General features: G+C 47.4%; 1 protein-coding gene across 22 annotated transcripts in view; it reads left to right on the top strand.

The window, feature by feature from the left end:
* The window catches only part of ADAR (adenosine deaminase RNA specific), a 44552-nt gene extending 28782 nt beyond the window's left edge, over nucleotides 1-15770 (top strand). For 11 of the 22 annotated variants that reach the window (XM_070496941.1, XM_070496943.1, XM_070496950.1 and 8 more), the window contains 10 exons: nucleotides 91-281; nucleotides 7019-7244; nucleotides 7506-7677; nucleotides 8290-8383; nucleotides 9075-9197; nucleotides 9498-9631; nucleotides 11335-11517; nucleotides 12002-12114; nucleotides 12458-12585; nucleotides 12693-15770. In XM_070496941.1, the coding sequence (XP_070353042.1) occupies nucleotides 91-281; nucleotides 7019-7244; nucleotides 7506-7677; nucleotides 8290-8383; nucleotides 9075-9197; nucleotides 9498-9631; nucleotides 11335-11517; nucleotides 12002-12114; nucleotides 12458-12585; nucleotides 12693-12930 (1602 nt within the window). In that variant the 3' untranslated portion in view covers nucleotides 12931-15770. The remainder of the gene's footprint in view (nucleotides 1-90; nucleotides 282-7018; nucleotides 7245-7505; nucleotides 7678-8289; nucleotides 8384-9074; nucleotides 9198-9497; nucleotides 9632-11334; nucleotides 11518-12001; nucleotides 12115-12457; nucleotides 12586-12692) is intronic. The other 11 variants (XM_070496948.1, XM_044758028.2, XM_070496946.1 and 8 more) reach the window with 1 other exon arrangement.
* Nucleotides 15771-16707: the final 937 nt, after the last annotated feature.

Below are 16707 nucleotides of genomic sequence, written 5' to 3'. Positions count from 1 at the left end.
TAGCAACTAAGTGCCCTAGGATTGCCCGTGAGTCCTGCAGAGCTTCCTTAAGTGTTTAAGGTTTCTCTTTGTTTGGCTAATTCTCTTCAGCCTGGAACTACGAACACGGAATCACTTGATAACTTGGAATCTGTGATCCCCAACAAGGTCAGGAGGATTGGCGAGCTCGTCAGATACCTGAACACCAACCCCGTGGGCGGCCTGTTGGAGTATGCCCGCTCCCATGGCTTTGCTGCTGAGTTCAAGTTGGTTGACCAGTCAGGACCTCCTCACGAGCCCAAGTGAGTGTTCTAGTCCTGGCTACAGCCATGTGTCAGGGTGGGGACAGCCTGTAACCCAGGGAAAGAAAGGATGTACGTTAGCCATGAGTCACAGGAGAGGCACGTTGAGGGAAACGAGTCCAACCCTGTCTCCATGGCCTCCTACAAGATATTAGATCAGCTGTCTTGAGAATACAGTCACTCTTCCAGTGAGCATGATCCTTCCTCATTTTTTTAACTGATTTTAATTTTTAAGGGACTATATATATGTACATAGAAAATCATTCAAGCTGATAGAAATGAGACTTTTCATTGCCTACTTTTTCAATCTCAGACTTCTAGTTTCCCTCCCCAGACCCATACACTATTACCATTTCTTGAGTCCTTCTAGAACTTTCCATGCATATATTAGCACATTTTCCTTTCTTTTTGTTTTTAAACAAAAATAAGTGTATATCATATCTTTTGTTCTACACCTTGACTCCTTTACTTACCAATGTGTCTTAGAGACCACTACAAATCAGCACATATAGATCTATCAGACTCTCTTAACAACTACATAATATTTCATTGAATAGATGCTCACAATTTTAAAATTGTTTTATTAAACCCAAGATATAAAACAGACACCCGTGTACCTACCACCTAGTTTAAGAAAGAGAATGTTGCTATTACCATTAAAGCCCCCACCTTACGTAATTTATTTAACCAACTTCCAGTGACATTTAGGTTGGTTTTGGTCTCACCGTTAGAAACACTCCTGCACTAAATATCCTTGGACTGTATGTCTTTGCTTACAGGTGCGACCTAGTGTATAGTGTAAATTTTCAGGAGTGGAATTTCTGGACCATGGGTCATGTACATTTTTTTTATAGGTAATAGACTATCCAAAATAAATATTATTTGAATATAAAAAGCTCATTCTCACTCATTCTTCCTTTGGCCCAGCTGTCACCTACACACACGCACACGCACACACACACACACACACACACGCTAGCTAATGCAATCAGTTTAGGAAAAGAAAGAAATAGAAAGAGAGGAAAGAGGAGATGACGGTATCGTTATTTACAGATGATATGATTATATACCTGGAATATTCATGAGAAAACTGAAGAAATATTAGAGACAAAGGAGAAATTAGGAGAGGAGGGGATTACAAAATAACGTATAAGAATCAAGTACTTTTCTGTATACAAGAATAAGCAAGTAGAAAACATAGTAGAAAATACCCTATTTGCAACAGCAACTAAAAAGATAAATGACCTAGGCACACTCCTAATAGGAAGTATGTAGGCGCTACATTTAGTAGGTGCTACTGAAGGACAGAAAGCAAGACTTGAGTAAATGGGAAAAAATACTGTTATTAGATAGAAAAATCTGATTTACTGATAGCAGCTGTCCCTGGATGAATCTCTACCTTTGATGTGATCCCAAGAAAAACACCAGTAGAATTTATTTATTTGTTTTAGAACTAGAAAACTTGATTCTGAAGTTCCTATGAAAAATAAACATGAAAGAATAGCTTGGAAAATTCTTAAATAGTAATGAGGCGTGTTGGCACTAGCAGACGTCAAAATTGTGTTGTATTGGCATGTGGATAGAAAGGCGGATCAGTGAAACAGAATGAAGCCACTGAAAGTAGACGTAGAGATATATAAATGGGAATTTTGTCCATTATAAAGATGAGGCTTCAGATCAATGGGGGAAACCATGGGTTATTCGGCAATGGTGTTGAAACTGCTAACTATCCATCTGAAAAAAAAAACACAGCTGAATGTCTGTCTCCTTCCCTACACCTAAATTCCGTTGGATCCAGGATTTAAATGTAAAATAAATGAAATCATAAAATCACTAGATAAAAAGTGCAGATTTGTTTTAGAAATTTAAAGTGGCAAAAGCCTTTCCAATCAAGACACAAAACATAAAATTGTAAAGGAAAAAGACAGAAATATGACTTTAAGAAAAATTAATGTGTAGTAGCAGGATCACTTGAGAAAGAAATACTTGCAATACAGTACAGCCCAAGGCTAAATAGACAAAGTATATGACCTGTACGTTCACAGAAAAAGAAACAATGAATTATTGATAAGTTAAAAGGTGCTCAGCCTCACTTTAAAATTTACACTTCTTCAGCGTACTTAAGCAACAGTGATTAACCGTGGTATGATTCACTAATTATAGCCAAGGGTAGAGAGCAATGCCTTCAGCCTAGCAATGCCATCTCTAGGAATTCACACATACACACAGCGTGCACACACACACAGTGCATGACATAGTACACAGATTTTCATTGCAGCATTGTTTATAATAGCAGGAGACTTGAAATGGTCTAAACATCCATCATTTGCAGACTGGTTAAGTAAACTATGGTACATCCACACTTAGGAATACTATAGAGCCATAAAAAAGAGTAAGACACGTCTATATGAAATGATCTCTCGGGTATATTCCTAATGAAAAAGCAATAATCATATGACAGATACCTTAGGTGTAAAGTGAAGAAGGACATATAAGTAGTGTGCTTATATATACCTAGAATATTTTCTTGAAGGATTAAAAAAAACTGGTAACTGCTTCTGGGGAAGGATGGACACTTATTTTTCATTATAGACTTAACTATTTGAATTTTTACTTCTGTGGCATCTAGCTTTTCCATTTTAAAAAGTCATTACAAAGAAAGGCTCATAAAATGGTATCTTACTATTTTAAATTTGTCTTAGTAGTAAGTAATATTATTCATCTATTCAGTTTTATGTGCTGTCTTTCCCTTTTCTGTGAACTTCCTGTTCTTGTCATTATCCATTTTCCTTTTGGCTTGTTACTCTTCATCAATATGTAAGAGCATTTAACATAACACAAAATATTAGCTCTTTGACCAGCAGGAGCCAATTTAGAACACTCACCCCATTGGGGGCCAGAAAAGGAGCTCTTATCGTCTTCTGGTGGCAGGGTGCAGTGGGGGCAGTGGGCGTCTGCCCGTGTTAGAGCCATCCAGGGGCAGGCTCCGCAGCTGCCCTCCTCCTGGTTCAGTCTTCACTCTCAGGAAGCCCCCTTATCTTTAACTTCATCCTTCATGCAGTAGGTTCAGTCCATTTCCTCTTTCTCTTCCATAAAATCTTCTATAAAATCCTTTCTAGGGCTGCATGTCAGTCATTCATTGAGAATTTAAGAACTTACTATGCACTAGATTGAAGAAATGAAAAACTCCTGCCCCTGAATGTACCACAGACACGTAATCACAGCACAGGGTTATAATGTGCCAGATGGAGGTCATGCGGTGGGGACATGTGCTTGTTGCAGCCAGTGTCTCCTGGGGAGTGGAGGAAGGTTGCCTGGAGGAGGGGAGATTTTAATTTACCAGCTACATTTATTTACCATCTAGTACAATAACACACGTTACTTCCTTCTTCATGAGAATTCTGCTGGGTTCTCTTTTTTTCCTTTCTCTCTACTCTCCTTGGCAACCTTAACTGATTTCGTGACTTTTAATACCTAAATGCTGGAGACCTCTAAATTTGTATCTCTAGCCCAGACCTTTTCAGAGCTCCCAGTTCCTCTATCAAGCTGTTTACTTGTCATGTCTTCTTGGATAGACATCTCTAACAATACGTCCGAAGCAGAACTCTTGATTTTTGTCCCTTTTACCTCTTTTTCCCCTGGTCTTTCCCATCTTAGTGAATGATGCTACTGTCCATCCAGTTGCTCGAGCCAAAACCCTGGGGATCAACTTCTATATCCCCTTCACCTCCTTCAACCAAACCATCCTTAAGCTCTGTTTATTAAACCTGCAATTTCTATCCTAATCCTTTCCTTCTCTTTCCACCTCCACTGTCAGCTCTCTAGGCTAAGCCACTCTCTTCTCTCACCTAAACCATGGCAACAGTCTCCCTGCTTTATTCATTCATTCAACAAATATTTATGGAGTACATTCTGTTTGTTAGTACAAGAGCCAGATACTAATCAGTAATCACATAAAGAAATGTAAGATCTCAGGGGCTGGCCCTGTGGTGCAGTGGTTAAGTCCAGCTCACTCCACTTTGGCGGCCCGGGTTCGTGGGTTTGGATGCCAGGCATGGACCTACACCACTCGTCAAGCCATGCTGTGGTGGTGACCCACATGCAAAATAGAGGAAGATTGGCACAGATGTTAGCTCAGGGCTAATCTTCCTGAAGCAAAAAGAAGAGGAATATTGGCAACAGATGTTAGCTTAGAGCAAATCTTCCTCACCAAAAAAAAAGAAAAAGTAGTATGTCATATTTGATACGTATTATCAAGGGTTCGAGGGGCTGGCCCGGTGGCTCAGCGGTTAAGTTTGCACGTTCCACTTCGGCGGCCTGGGGTTTGCCGGTTCAGATCCCGGGTGCAGACATGGCGCTGCTTGGCAGGCCATGCTGTGGCAGGCATCCCACATATAAAGGAGAGGAAGATGGGCATGGATGTTAGCTCAGGGCTAATCTTCCTCAAAAAAAAGCGTTCGAGACACATGGTGCAGTGAGATTCTGTACACATGACTTGACTTAGTGGGAAGGTGGGGAGGGCTTCCCCAAGAAGTGATGCCTGAGCTGAGACCTGTCGATGGTTAGAAGAGAAAGAGGGAGGGTTCAGGCAAAGGAGATGGTGCACCGCAAGTCCTGTGGTGGGAGGAGGGCAGAGCCGCTGAAGGGGCTGCAGGAAGCCCATGTGGGTGGAGCAGAGAGCACAGGGGAGGCCTGATGCTGGATGAGATGGAGGGGTCCTGGGGGCCGGCCCACAGGCCTTGTCAGCCACGTTATGCCTCTTTACCACACAGGCAGTGGGAAGCCATTGAAGGGTTTTGAGAAGGAGTGCCACTTGCCCCACACCCCCGCTTTACCCTCTTCCCAGCATTTTTCCTACTGTATTTTTATACTAAATTCTCTTTCCTACTCTGAGAAAACTAGTTCAGACCTTTGCCTCTTTCTTCAAATTTCCACGAAAACCCTTCTTCCTCACTCTAAATTGATGACCTTACTTCACACTTAATTGAGAAAATAGCGATAATCATATGACACATACCTTATCTTCCCATCACCAAATCCCCCTCCATCTGTGCATCTGTCCTTTTCTGTGTGCCAGCGTGCAAGGAGAGCCTTCCTCCTGTCCCTCTTCCCTGCTCCCCCCCCTTGTCAGCAGTGGCTCCCTCCTCTGGATCTTCCCATCAGCCTGTAAACATGCCCATGCCCATCTTTTAAAACCCTCCCTCAACCCCACATCTCCCTCCAGGTCCCACCTGTCTCTGCTCCCCTCACAGCCAAACCTCTCAAAAAAATGGTTTAGACTCATTGTCTTCACTTTCTTAACTCATTCCAGTTGGGCTTTTGTTCCCAGCATTCCACTAGAAGGCTAACCACTAGCCATGTGTGGTTATTGAGCACTTGAAATGTGGCTGGTGTGACTGAGGAACTGAGCTATTAATTGTATTGAATTTTAATTAAAGTTCATAGTCTCATGTGGCTAGTGGCTACCATATTGGACAAACTTTATCATATATACATGGAGATATATATGTGTGTGTGTTTGTGTGTGTGTCTGTGTATATATGTATATCTGTGTACATAACAGTTCATATTCTTTTCAAACACATAGAACAGTCATGAAATTCTCCTGGATCCCTCAGGCAAAGATCCTACACGGTTTGGCCCCCACCTTCTGTTCCGTGTCTTTTCATGTCACTGTCCCTCTCCTTCAGTGAACTTTAGCCCACTGGCCTGCATGAACTGGGCATTGGCAAAAAAGGAGTGAAGGCATTCCGCTGCTTAGAATGAGCAAGGAATAGTGAGATGTTTCGTGTGGTTGAACATAAAGATTGATTCCTTTTCCTGCCTGAGCTGATAAATCTTGCCACTGAAGCCCTTCTTATATGCAGTTGCATTATCCAGAGCTGGGTTCCCCAGCCAGCAGGTTAGGATCTGGTTGAAAGCTAGGATTCTGGAAACCGTGTCTGGTAGATGCCCACGCCATTTTGCTCCATCACGTTCTTCCCTCTGTTTCTGGAGGTCCGCAGCCAGGAAGCTGGCAGCACTGCCTGCCCCGCCCCGGCCAGTGACCCTACTTGTAAGACTTTCTTTGTAATAAAGACAGGCCTAGAGCCTTTGCGGGCAATAGTAGCTAGTCAGAATTTAATAACATGATTTTATCATATTCAGTTTTATGGCCACCTTCAATTTATGACAAGTGATATGGTTTTTCATTAACAGCAGTGATAGGAAGTTTCCTTTTTAAGTGTGTGTACGTTTAAAAAGAGTCAATTTAGAGAAAAATATTAATTAACAGTCCAAGTGATCTTTGGGTCTAGCGTAAACCACCCCGTGATTCACAAATGTCCGAAGTCTGGGAAGTGCTGCCTTAGAAACAGGGCTGTTGATTGGGGACGGCCCAGTGGTGCAGTGGTTAAGTTCACATGTTCCGCTTTGGCGGCCCGGGGTTCCCCAGTTCAGATCCCGGGTGTGGACACGGCACCGCTTGGCAAGCCATGCTGTGGCAGGCGTCCCACATATAAAGGAGAGGAAGATGGGCACGGATGTTGGCTCAGGGCCAGTCTTCCTCAGTAAAAAAAGAGGAGGACTGGCAGCAGATGTTAGCTCAGGGCTAATCTTCCTCCAAAAAAAAAAAAAATGGACCAGGGCTGCCGAGAGTGACGGGTCCGTATGTTGGCAACTGAAGCAACAGTAGCCCTTCCCAGGAACAGCCATCAAGGTCAGGTGCTTGTCTTTATTCCCTGCTTCTCATCCCAAAGGTTCGTTTACCAAGCAAAAGTTGGGGGTCGCTGGTTCCCAGCCGTCTGCGCACACAGCAAGAAGCAAGGCAAGCAGGAAGCAGCAGATGCGGCTCTCCGTGTCTTGATTGGGGAGAACGAGAAGGCAGAACGCATGGGTTTCACAGAGGTAACCCCAGTGACAGGGGCCAGTCTCAGAAGAACTATGCTCCTCCTCTCAAGGTCCCCCGAAGCACAGCCAAAGACAGTTAAGACGTCTACTTTTGGTGCTCTCTTTTTTTGGGGTCCTGCTAACTCCTCCCTGGGTGGAGTTGGCTCTTAACTTGCTGTGGTGTGAATTATTCCTGGGCTTTAATATTAGCCTCAATAGAACATAGACCTGGGACACCAGGTATGAGGGGGAAAGATGACTCACACGTGGAGTAGAACTTGACCTCCGTACCCACTCTGAAGTATGGTGGCCGCAGACTAGGCTCTGTGACCCTCACGTGGCCTCCTGTCCCCACAGCTTCCTCTCACTGGCAGCACCTTCCACGACCAGATAGCCATGCTGAGCCACCGGTGCTTCAATGCTCTCACCAACAGTTTCCAGCCCTCCTTGCTCGGCCGCAAGATCCTGGCTGCCATCATCATGAAGAAGGACTCTGAGGACCTGGGTGTCGTGGTCAGCCTGGGGACAGGTAAGAGAGGCTCTGCCACCTGCCCCTCATGGTCCCTGCAAGCACATCCTTTTCATTCTCTCCCAGAGTCCCATGTGGGCAAGTTTAAGGCTGGGAGAAAAGACTCTACATTTTCTTTTTAATAGTTATTTTATTTATTTATTTATTTATTTATTTATTTTTGCTGGGAAAGATTTGCCCTGAGCTAACATCTGTTGTCAACCTTCCTCTCTTCTTTTGTTTTTCTTTTCTTCCCCAAAGCCCCAGTGCATAATTGTGTATTCTAGTTAAAAGTCCTATTTCTTCTACGTAAGCCGCCACCACGGCATGGCTACTAACTGATGAGTGGTGTGGTTCTGCATCCAGGAACCGAACCTGGGCTGCTGATGCGGAGCCTGCCAAACTTTAACCACCAGGCCATCAGGGCTGGCTCAAGACTCTTCTTGTATTTCATTTTCACTACAGTTAATTCAGAATGGGGAATGAATTCTCATTTCCTAGGGAAAAGGATATGGGAGTCAGGATCTGATAAATTGAGGCTATTTCTGCTTTCAATCCGGAAGAACAAACAGCTTCTACCCTAGCCATCATTTTCCTTTGGAAATTTCCCATTTGCTTTAAATGCCTTCGCAGGGAATCGCTGTGTGAAGGGAGATTCTCTAAGCCTAAAGGGCGAAACCGTCAATGACTGCCATGCAGAGATCATCTCCCGGAGAGGCTTCATCAGGTGAGCGAGATCTGCGGGGTGGCGCTCCCCTTGCTGCCCCTCCGCTGCCCACCTGTCATTGTGGCTCTGACACCCACCAGACAGGCAGGTCGTTGACTCGGCAGTGTCAGCCTTTGCTTCGCCCGTCCATTTGAGCCTGTCTCGTGGAATCGATCCCTTCTGTGACTTGGGCTGCATCCCGCTACTCAGCCTACTGTTAAGTGCTCTCCCTCTTTCTTCCAACTCTGCTTCATGCCCTTTTTTAAAAACACAAATGACCTCTTGGTCCTCAGGGCTTTAGGTATGAGGGAGCATTCCATCTCCATTTGAGGACCTGTAAACTGCCCTGCCAGCTTTCTCCTCTGGTTCACCTTGTGTTTAATTGATGAAGGGAGAGACTCAGGGAGAAGCAACAGCCTCCTGTAGTCCTTGGATCAGTTTGTTCTGCCCTAGAATCCCGTAGCTGCCAGAGCGAGGAGCTCTTGGCAGAGATGAAACTGACCTGAAAGGCTAACTTGGCTTTAAGCAGTGCTGAGGCCTCCCAAGGAGAATTTTCCACCACCTCTTTCAACTTGAGAAACCGTGAAAGGTCTGCACCATGAAGGCTGTTCCTTACTTGGGGCTTACTGTTCTTTCCTTGAAGTCAGATTATAGAAGCAACTGCTATTCCCAGAATCAAACCTGTCTTCCTAACCAGACTTTCTTCTTACAGGTTTCTCTACAGTGAGTTAATGAAATACAACCCCCAGACTGCAAAGGATAGCATCTTTGAGCCTGCTAAGGGAGGAGAAAAGCTCCAAATAAAAAAGACTGTGTCGTTCCACCTCTATATCAGGTCTGTACAGTCTCTGTTGCCACCAGAGTAGGCCCTGCCTGGCTTCCTGGTTTGGGTATTCAAATGGTCTCCTGGCCCATAAATCAGAGCTTATTCATTGGGCCACACTCAGCTCTGTGTTTGAGGTTCATGCTGCTATGTGGAATGACTCACACACACTTCTGCCCACCTCCTATGAAGCCTATGGTGGGCTTCAGAAAAACCCTCTCACCTCTACTACATTGGACTGTTCTCGAGCCCCAGGAAATTGGAGAGAAATGTCTGCACAGGTGAGTTTTAATAGATGCCTCTGTTTTGCAGCACGGCCCCATGTGGGGACGGTGCCCTCTTTGACAAGTCCTGCAGCGACCGTGCCGTGGAGAGCACTGATTCCCGCCACTACCCTGTCTTTGAGAACCCCAAACAAGGCAAGCTCCGCACCAAGGTGGAGAACGGTGAGTGAGACATCCTCCCTCTTCCCACAAAAGGCCCTGCAAAGCCCCAGGCCCATCACAGGGACACGGGCACCGCTGCCGGCTGTTTGCCTTTAGTTGCTGGGGAACAAGGGTCTTGTTTACAGAGCGAGGGAAAACCTGGGAACAGGGAAGGTCTGGAGGAAGACCAAGATTCCTAGTTGAATTCGGTAGTTGGGGAGATCTCCAGATTAGATAGGAGGCAGAAGTACCCATCCAGAGCCCACAGGAGAGAGCCTGACTGCGAGTGAAAGTCCGGGAGTCCTCCTCCTCTGACGTTCTTTACAGCCATGGGTGGATAGGATGACCTCGGGGGAGGGAGGAGGAAAGTGATGCAGAACCAAGCCGGAGGAGTTGACAGAGGACGACGCAAGGGCCTGGTTCCCCCCCCCCCCGGTCTAGTTGGCTGCTGATTCTACACCTTGTCTGCCAATTCCTTCTCCCCCACTGTCCTCCAATGTCTCCTTACTGTCTCCTCACGTCCACTCCTCTTCCCTCCAGGCCATTCTGCTGTCATCAGAGTGATCCTCAAACATAAATCACATCATGTCACTTTTCCGGCTCAAAACCCTAGAGTGTAAATAGAATTACCATAGGATCCAGCCAGTCACTCCTGGGTGTATACCGAAGAGAAATGAAAACGTGTCCACACAAAAACTAGTACACGAATGTTCATAGCAACATTCCTCGTAATAGCCCCAAAGTGGAAACAACCCAGATGTCCATCAGCTGATGAATGGATAAAGAGAAGGAGCTATACCCGTACAGTGGAATATTATTTGGCCATAAAAAGGAGTGAAGTACTGATACATGCTACAACATGGGTGAACCTTGAGAACATTATAAGAAGTGAAAGAAGCCAACACAAAGGACACATATTGTATGATTCCATTTATACGAAATGCAGATTCATAGACTAGGATAGGTAATAGGCAAATCCATAGAAACAGAAATTAGTGGTCGCCCAGGGCTGGAGGTGGGAGGGCTTGGGAGAAAATGGGGAGCGACTGCTAACGGTAGCAGGTTTCATTTGTGGGCGATGGTTTCACAACTTGATGACTATACTAAAAGTCATTGAATTGCATGCTTTAAATGGGTGAATTGTATCTCAGTAAAGCTGTTATTTAAAAAAAAAATGCCCCCCCATAGTGGTTTCCCCTCACACTTCACGTAAAAGCAAAACCTGCAGACTCCCAGTCTGTGCTTCAGTCACACTGGCTCTTTGTCAGCTCCCTGACCAACCAAACCCCTTGCTGCCTCAGGGCCTTTGCTTTTGCTGTTCTGTGTCTAGCTGTTCCTTCTCCTCCTTCATGTCTCAGCTCCCCTGACAGATTCTACCCAGGAGGCGCCCCTTGCTGTCCTCCATCTCTGCTCCCTCAGAGCCTTCAGGGCATTGTCTCCATTTAGAATTCTTACGCAGTTACTGGTTTACTTATGTGGAGTCTGTCCCGTTCCCTTTCTATCCCTTCACCCCCACAAATGTTCTAGGACAAGGAGCTTACTTGGTTTTGCTCACCGTTGTTTGCCAGCACCAAGTGTGGTGCCCAGCACGCAGTGGGTGCTGTGAAGTAGATGAAGAATGAAGGAATGAGTCGCCTGTGGCCCGAGTGTGGGGAGTGTAACACCACACCAGGGAGTGGTTTGGTCTGGGGCCCCTGTGGGGCTGACCCAAGCCTCTCACACAGGGGAAGGCACAATCCCAGTGGAGTCCAGCGACATTGTGCCTACGTGGGACGGCATTCGGCTCGGGGAGAGACTCCGCACCATGTCCTGCAGTGACAAAATCCTACGCTGGAACGTGCTTGGCCTGCAGGGGGCACTGTTGACCCACTTCCTGCAGCCTGTCTATCTCAAATCTGTCACCCTGGGTAAGGGACCTATCGCCAGTCTGTCGTGCTACTGCCCAAATCCCAGCAAACCGCATTCTTCGCTGCCAGGTGCTCACATGACATCCCCCCTTCTCAAGTTGTGCTTGCTTCAGTGGTCAGTAACTGATTCTGAGGGTCCAGTCTGCTGGGAGGGGCAGCCTGGCGTGTGTAGCAGCAGGCCTAAGTAAAAGCATCCTGGCGAGTCTCTCCCAGACGGATTAAAGAAACGCAGCAGCTTAGAACTGCAGCCTGTTTCCTTGACCTCCACAGCCCTGGGGCTCCCTGGGAGCCTTATCTATTGTGCTTCAGTGTGCTGTGGTCTCATGTGTATCCGCGGTAGCCACGCTCAGGAGGTGCTTCCTGACACGGGAGCTGTTTCTCTGTCTTGACCACTGTGCTTGTCCCTTCAGACCCCCCACATGCCTCTGCCTCTTGACAGCGTTTGGTGCAAACACAGGTGTGTGCATTTCTTTTTCGGACTCAGGTTACCTTTTCAGCCAAGGGCATCTGACCCGTGCCATTTGCTGTCGTGTGACAAGAGATGGGACTGCATTTGAGGATGGACTGCGACATCCCTTTATTGTCAACCACCCCAAGGTGCTATAACCCATCCATTTTTCCCTTGACGTTTTTCTCTTTTTCGAGCAGTCCTATTGGCAGAGTAAAAGTGTACACTGTGGGTGAGGGGAGCCTTAGCTGGTGTCCCGAGAACTTATCCTTTCCTCCTTTTGAATGCCAAGGGCTTTCCTTCTTTTAGTCTGGAATTAATTTGAACTGAGTTGGGGTTAGTATGTCTAGAGTCTTAGCCAAACAGAATCCTAAAAATGGGGGGAAGGTCATGACCCCACACTCCCTCTTTCCTATGAGTCTTGAGTCCCTGCTTCAGAATCTTTTTCCTGAAAGGTTCCCATCTTTGTCCTGTCGCTCCTGGGATTCCTAGGTTGGCCGAGTTAGCGTATACGATTCCAAAAGGCAATCCGGGAAGACTAAGGAGACGAGCGTCAACTGGTGTTTGGCTGACGGCTATGACCTAGAGATCCTGGATGGGACCAGGGGCACCGTGGATGGGTAAGGAGCGAGGGCAGCACAGTGGAAGCAGAGCCCCGCCTTCCAGAGCTCCAGGGCTCCCCGCCTTTTCTGATCCGGGTGGGAAATGAGTGCTTTTGTTTCTCCAGGCCACGGAATGAATTGTCCCGGGTCTCCAAGAAGAACATTTTTCTTCTGTTTAAGAAGCTCTGCTCCTTCCGGTCCCGCAGGGATCTACTTAGACTCTCCTATGGTGAGGCCAAGAAAGCTGCCCGTGACTATGAGACAGCCAAGAACTACTTCAAAAAGAGCCTGAAAGACATGGGCTACGGGAACTGGATAAGCAAGCCCCAGGAGGAGAAGAATTTTTACCTCTGCCCAGTATAGTGTGACCCAGTGACTGACGGGTTGGGGGTGTTTCACACTGGGGCGAGAGAGGTAGGTCGTAGCATTCCTCATCACGTTGATCCAGGGGTGGTTTTTCTTTTCGTTTTTTTTTTTTTCAACGGAACCACAGTTGGTGATACTGAGAACTTTGGGTTCCGGTTTATCCTGCTTTCTTTGGGAATATGAAGCTGGGTCTAGCCAGGCCCCCTTCTCTTTTCCCAAGCAAAGAGTAGAGACCTGAGGGGAGAGAGAAGGGGTTATCTTTTCTTTCCGCCCAAAGTGTCAGCAGTCACTGAGCACCTGCAGCCCATTTCCTCCTCAGTTCTGTTTCGGATTTTTCCATTTCCCTTCCCTTTTTGTTTGCTACACTGACCTCTTGTGGTCTTGAGTAGGTTCCAGCCAGCTCCGTGTGAATCATGTCGGGGACTGATGCTTTCCTTCGTGGATTCTGCAGGCCCTCCACTTCCCTGCCTCCCTGTCTCAGATTCTTTCCTTGTGATCATTAAGTTTCTCCTTTTCCTCCAGGAAGGTAAAGAGGTGAACTTAAAGAATTTGGTGGAACACTTACAAGGGAAGGAGTTTAAAACTGTCGTCAGTTAATTACTGGTGCCAGGTGTGAGCAGAATCTGCAGATAATGCTCCGCAATCTTCGGACCTTGCACTTTAGCCAGCTTGGGAGGGGTCAGGAGGCTGAGGAGGCTGCAGCCCTGGAGGTGCATCCCTTGCCAGAAGGCAGGGGAGGCCAGCGCCCGCCAGACCAGCCTGGGCGGAGGAAATTGCCCGAGCAGTAGCGGAGGTTCCCCCTGCAGGGGTGACAGACCACTTCCCAGGAGGAGAGTGCAGACATGCCTTGGAATAATGCCAAGCTCCCAGCTGCCCCCCTCCTAAAGCATTCCTAGGTATTTGTCCTACCAATGGGGGCATTAGGGCCATAGACCCCAGTCAGCTGGTAGGAAACAACCCAGGACAGATTCTAGGGGCAAATCATCTCTGCTCAGATAATCAGGACTTAGCAAGAATGAGGGCAAAAAATCACGTGGGGTCAGATCCCTGTTCCACCCAGCATCTTTCTCACGACAGTGATATGAAGGGAAGTTGACTAAATCATGGCTAAATTAGGAGTTGTTCAAAGGATGCCATAAATGTTGATTCTTAACTGCTACAGATAACCTGCAATTGTGCAGATTTCTTTTTTGTTTTTTTGAGGAAGATTAGCCCTGAGCTAACTGCTGCCAATCCTCCTCTTATTGCTGAGGAAGACTGGCCCTGAGCTAACATCCGTGCCCATCTTCCTCTACTTTATATGTGGGACGCCTACCACAGCATGGCCTGCCAAGTGGTGCCATGTCCGCATCTGGGATCCGAACCGGTGAACCCCGGGCCGCCGAAGCGGAACGTGCGCACTTAACTGCTGTGCCACTGGGCTGGCCCCGATTGCGCAGATTTAAAATCCAGATCTAATGCTCAGTTTATCCAAGTGCTTTTGTTTGGCCAGACAACTTCAGAAGGTTGTTCACGAGCAGGTCACAGACCTGAGATCTCTCGCCTGTCAAGGAATCTTTATAGGGTTGACATACAACAGTAGTTGTAGGTGAAAGGGCAGGTTGTCCTAAAACTCTGGGAGGTGGGACCCTTTGTCTACGCCTCACGTTCACGTTGACTCTTGTGGTTAAAGCCTTCAGCCTCTCTGTGGAGTCTAGCTCTGGGCCTAAGTCAGCCAGACATGCTCCAGAGAAGTAGAGAGGCCTGTCACCTCCAGACCTGAGCCTGTCTCTTTCCTCTAGATGATTCCTCTGTATCTGTGAACATGCCAAGCCAGTGCCCTCAGCTGATTTTCCACCCTCCCCAACACGCCGCAAACCACCGACTAGTTAGCCCTCTGACCGTCCCCCTCTTCAACAGTGGATACATCCATGGTTGCACTTTTATTCTTGTGGCTACTGTTCCCTTTGTACTTCTGACCAAAATAAGAAAACCCAAGTTTTTTAAGTATACTAAGGATGTCTTTGTGGAACAGCAAAGTGTCCCAAGGAACTGGTAGGGAAACGGTGCCTGTCATCTGGCATGGAAGGGGCCTGCCACCCCGTCCTGTGAATCTGCTGAAGGCACACAAAGTCAGTCCTGCCCCGCGAGGCAGCTCCTCTCCCTGGGTCTTCGGCTGGAGGGCACCACCTACTGGTTCTCAGGACGTTCAGCCCCTTGGGTCCACCCTCAGAATCTCCGGCAGAGCTCTGACTCACCGCCTCTTCTCTAACCAGGAGCACGGGCCGCTGGAAGGAGCAGAGCCCTCCCCTCCCCTAGGTCTCGTCTAACAAACTCGCAGTCTTCGGTCTCTGCTGTAGGGAGAGAGCCAGGCATCCCTGTACCCCACGTGTCTGCTGGAAACGAGCCTGTGTCCGGCCCTGCACGGCCGTGCCCCCTCACACCCCTCTGAGTCACCCAGGACAGAGGCAGTCGAGCCCCCACCTAGAGTGTTCTCTTCACTTTTTTGTCCGATCTTTGTTTTTAAGCAGCAAGACCCCTGCCTCCCCCCCTTTTTTTGGTTAAATGATCCTTGTAGTTGATTTGTCTGAACTGTGGCTCTTGTGCATTCTTTGAATAATCACTTGTACGAACTGTCGCTGCTTGAAGCTATTTCCTTACTTACGATGCAGACACTCTCTTGGTTTTTGGGGCCTTGTAGTGACTCCAAGAGCAGAGTGGGGAAGAGCCCAAGCATAGCCTTGGTGCCAGGATGACTGCAGTCAGTTCCATGATTCTGCTTTTTTGTGTCCCTTGGTAACAGTGACTAAAAATACACATTCCTGATAAATAAAAAAGAAGAATCGAATTGTTAGAAAGCCTCAAATCTTGGTTTCTTGGGGGAAGTGAAAGTGGGGACAGAGGGAGCTGTGATCCTGGGATTTTGGGTAACAGCATCAGCTGCGTCTGACACAGAACCTGGGGAGAGGGTCATCCCTCAGCCGGCAGAAAGGAGCCATTTCAGAGGGCTCCCTGGGAGGTGAGCCTGTGTCCAGGTGGGGTGGGGGCAGCAGGCTCCACACACCCCCTTCCCCGTCAGGGCCCATAATTAAATATCTTGTCCCCAGAGATTTGATAAGCAAGATTTCAAAGCCCAGAGCAGAAGAACATCCCCTGAGACAATACCACAGTGACATACACAACCCCAGCTCTCCGCGTGAAGGGTGTTTTTCCTCAGCCCTCTGCCCCCACCGGCTCTCTTCCCTGCAGGGATGTGCATATATGGAATGAAGTTGCAGCAGAGACCAGAACTGGCTTGGCTGCAGTCTTAGGAGACAGGCCATTTGCTTTCTGTTTTATTGAAGGTAGCCTGAATGTCTCTCCACGTTGAATTTCAAAGAGGATGCACCACTTTCCGCATTGTAATTTAGTCCAGAATTTCTGCAACACTCATCTTTGACCTTTTAAAAATGGTGTCATACTAGAGGACCCAAAGTACTGAACAGCGAGGCTGAGTCACAATGAAGGCTCCGCCCTCATCCATTGTACAGATGGGACGACAAGGCCGGGAGGGCCAGTGGCCTGTTTGGGGACACCTTAAGTAAGGGTCAGAACTCTGCATGGGTGTTGTTCATAATCTGCTGAAATACAGTGCTAGGTGAGCTGAATAGTTTAAAGACGGCGAAGAAGAACGTCTCCACCTGCATGATGTACCAGGGATCTCCAGCACATCTGTCCTGTCTGTCCTCAGGCAGCTCCCGGTTCCACCTGGGGGGAAATGTAGTGTCCAGGGCTTTCAGAAAGGAGACAGTTTCC

Source organism: Equus asinus, chromosome 25, assembly GCF_041296235.1.
Source record: "Equus asinus isolate D_3611 breed Donkey chromosome 25, EquAss-T2T_v2, whole genome shotgun sequence".
Classification (NCBI taxonomy): Eukaryota; Metazoa; Chordata; class Mammalia; order Perissodactyla; family Equidae; genus Equus; species Equus asinus.
The sequence above is the reverse complement of the archived record's forward strand: the minus strand, read 5'-3'. Positions and strand labels throughout refer to the sequence as shown.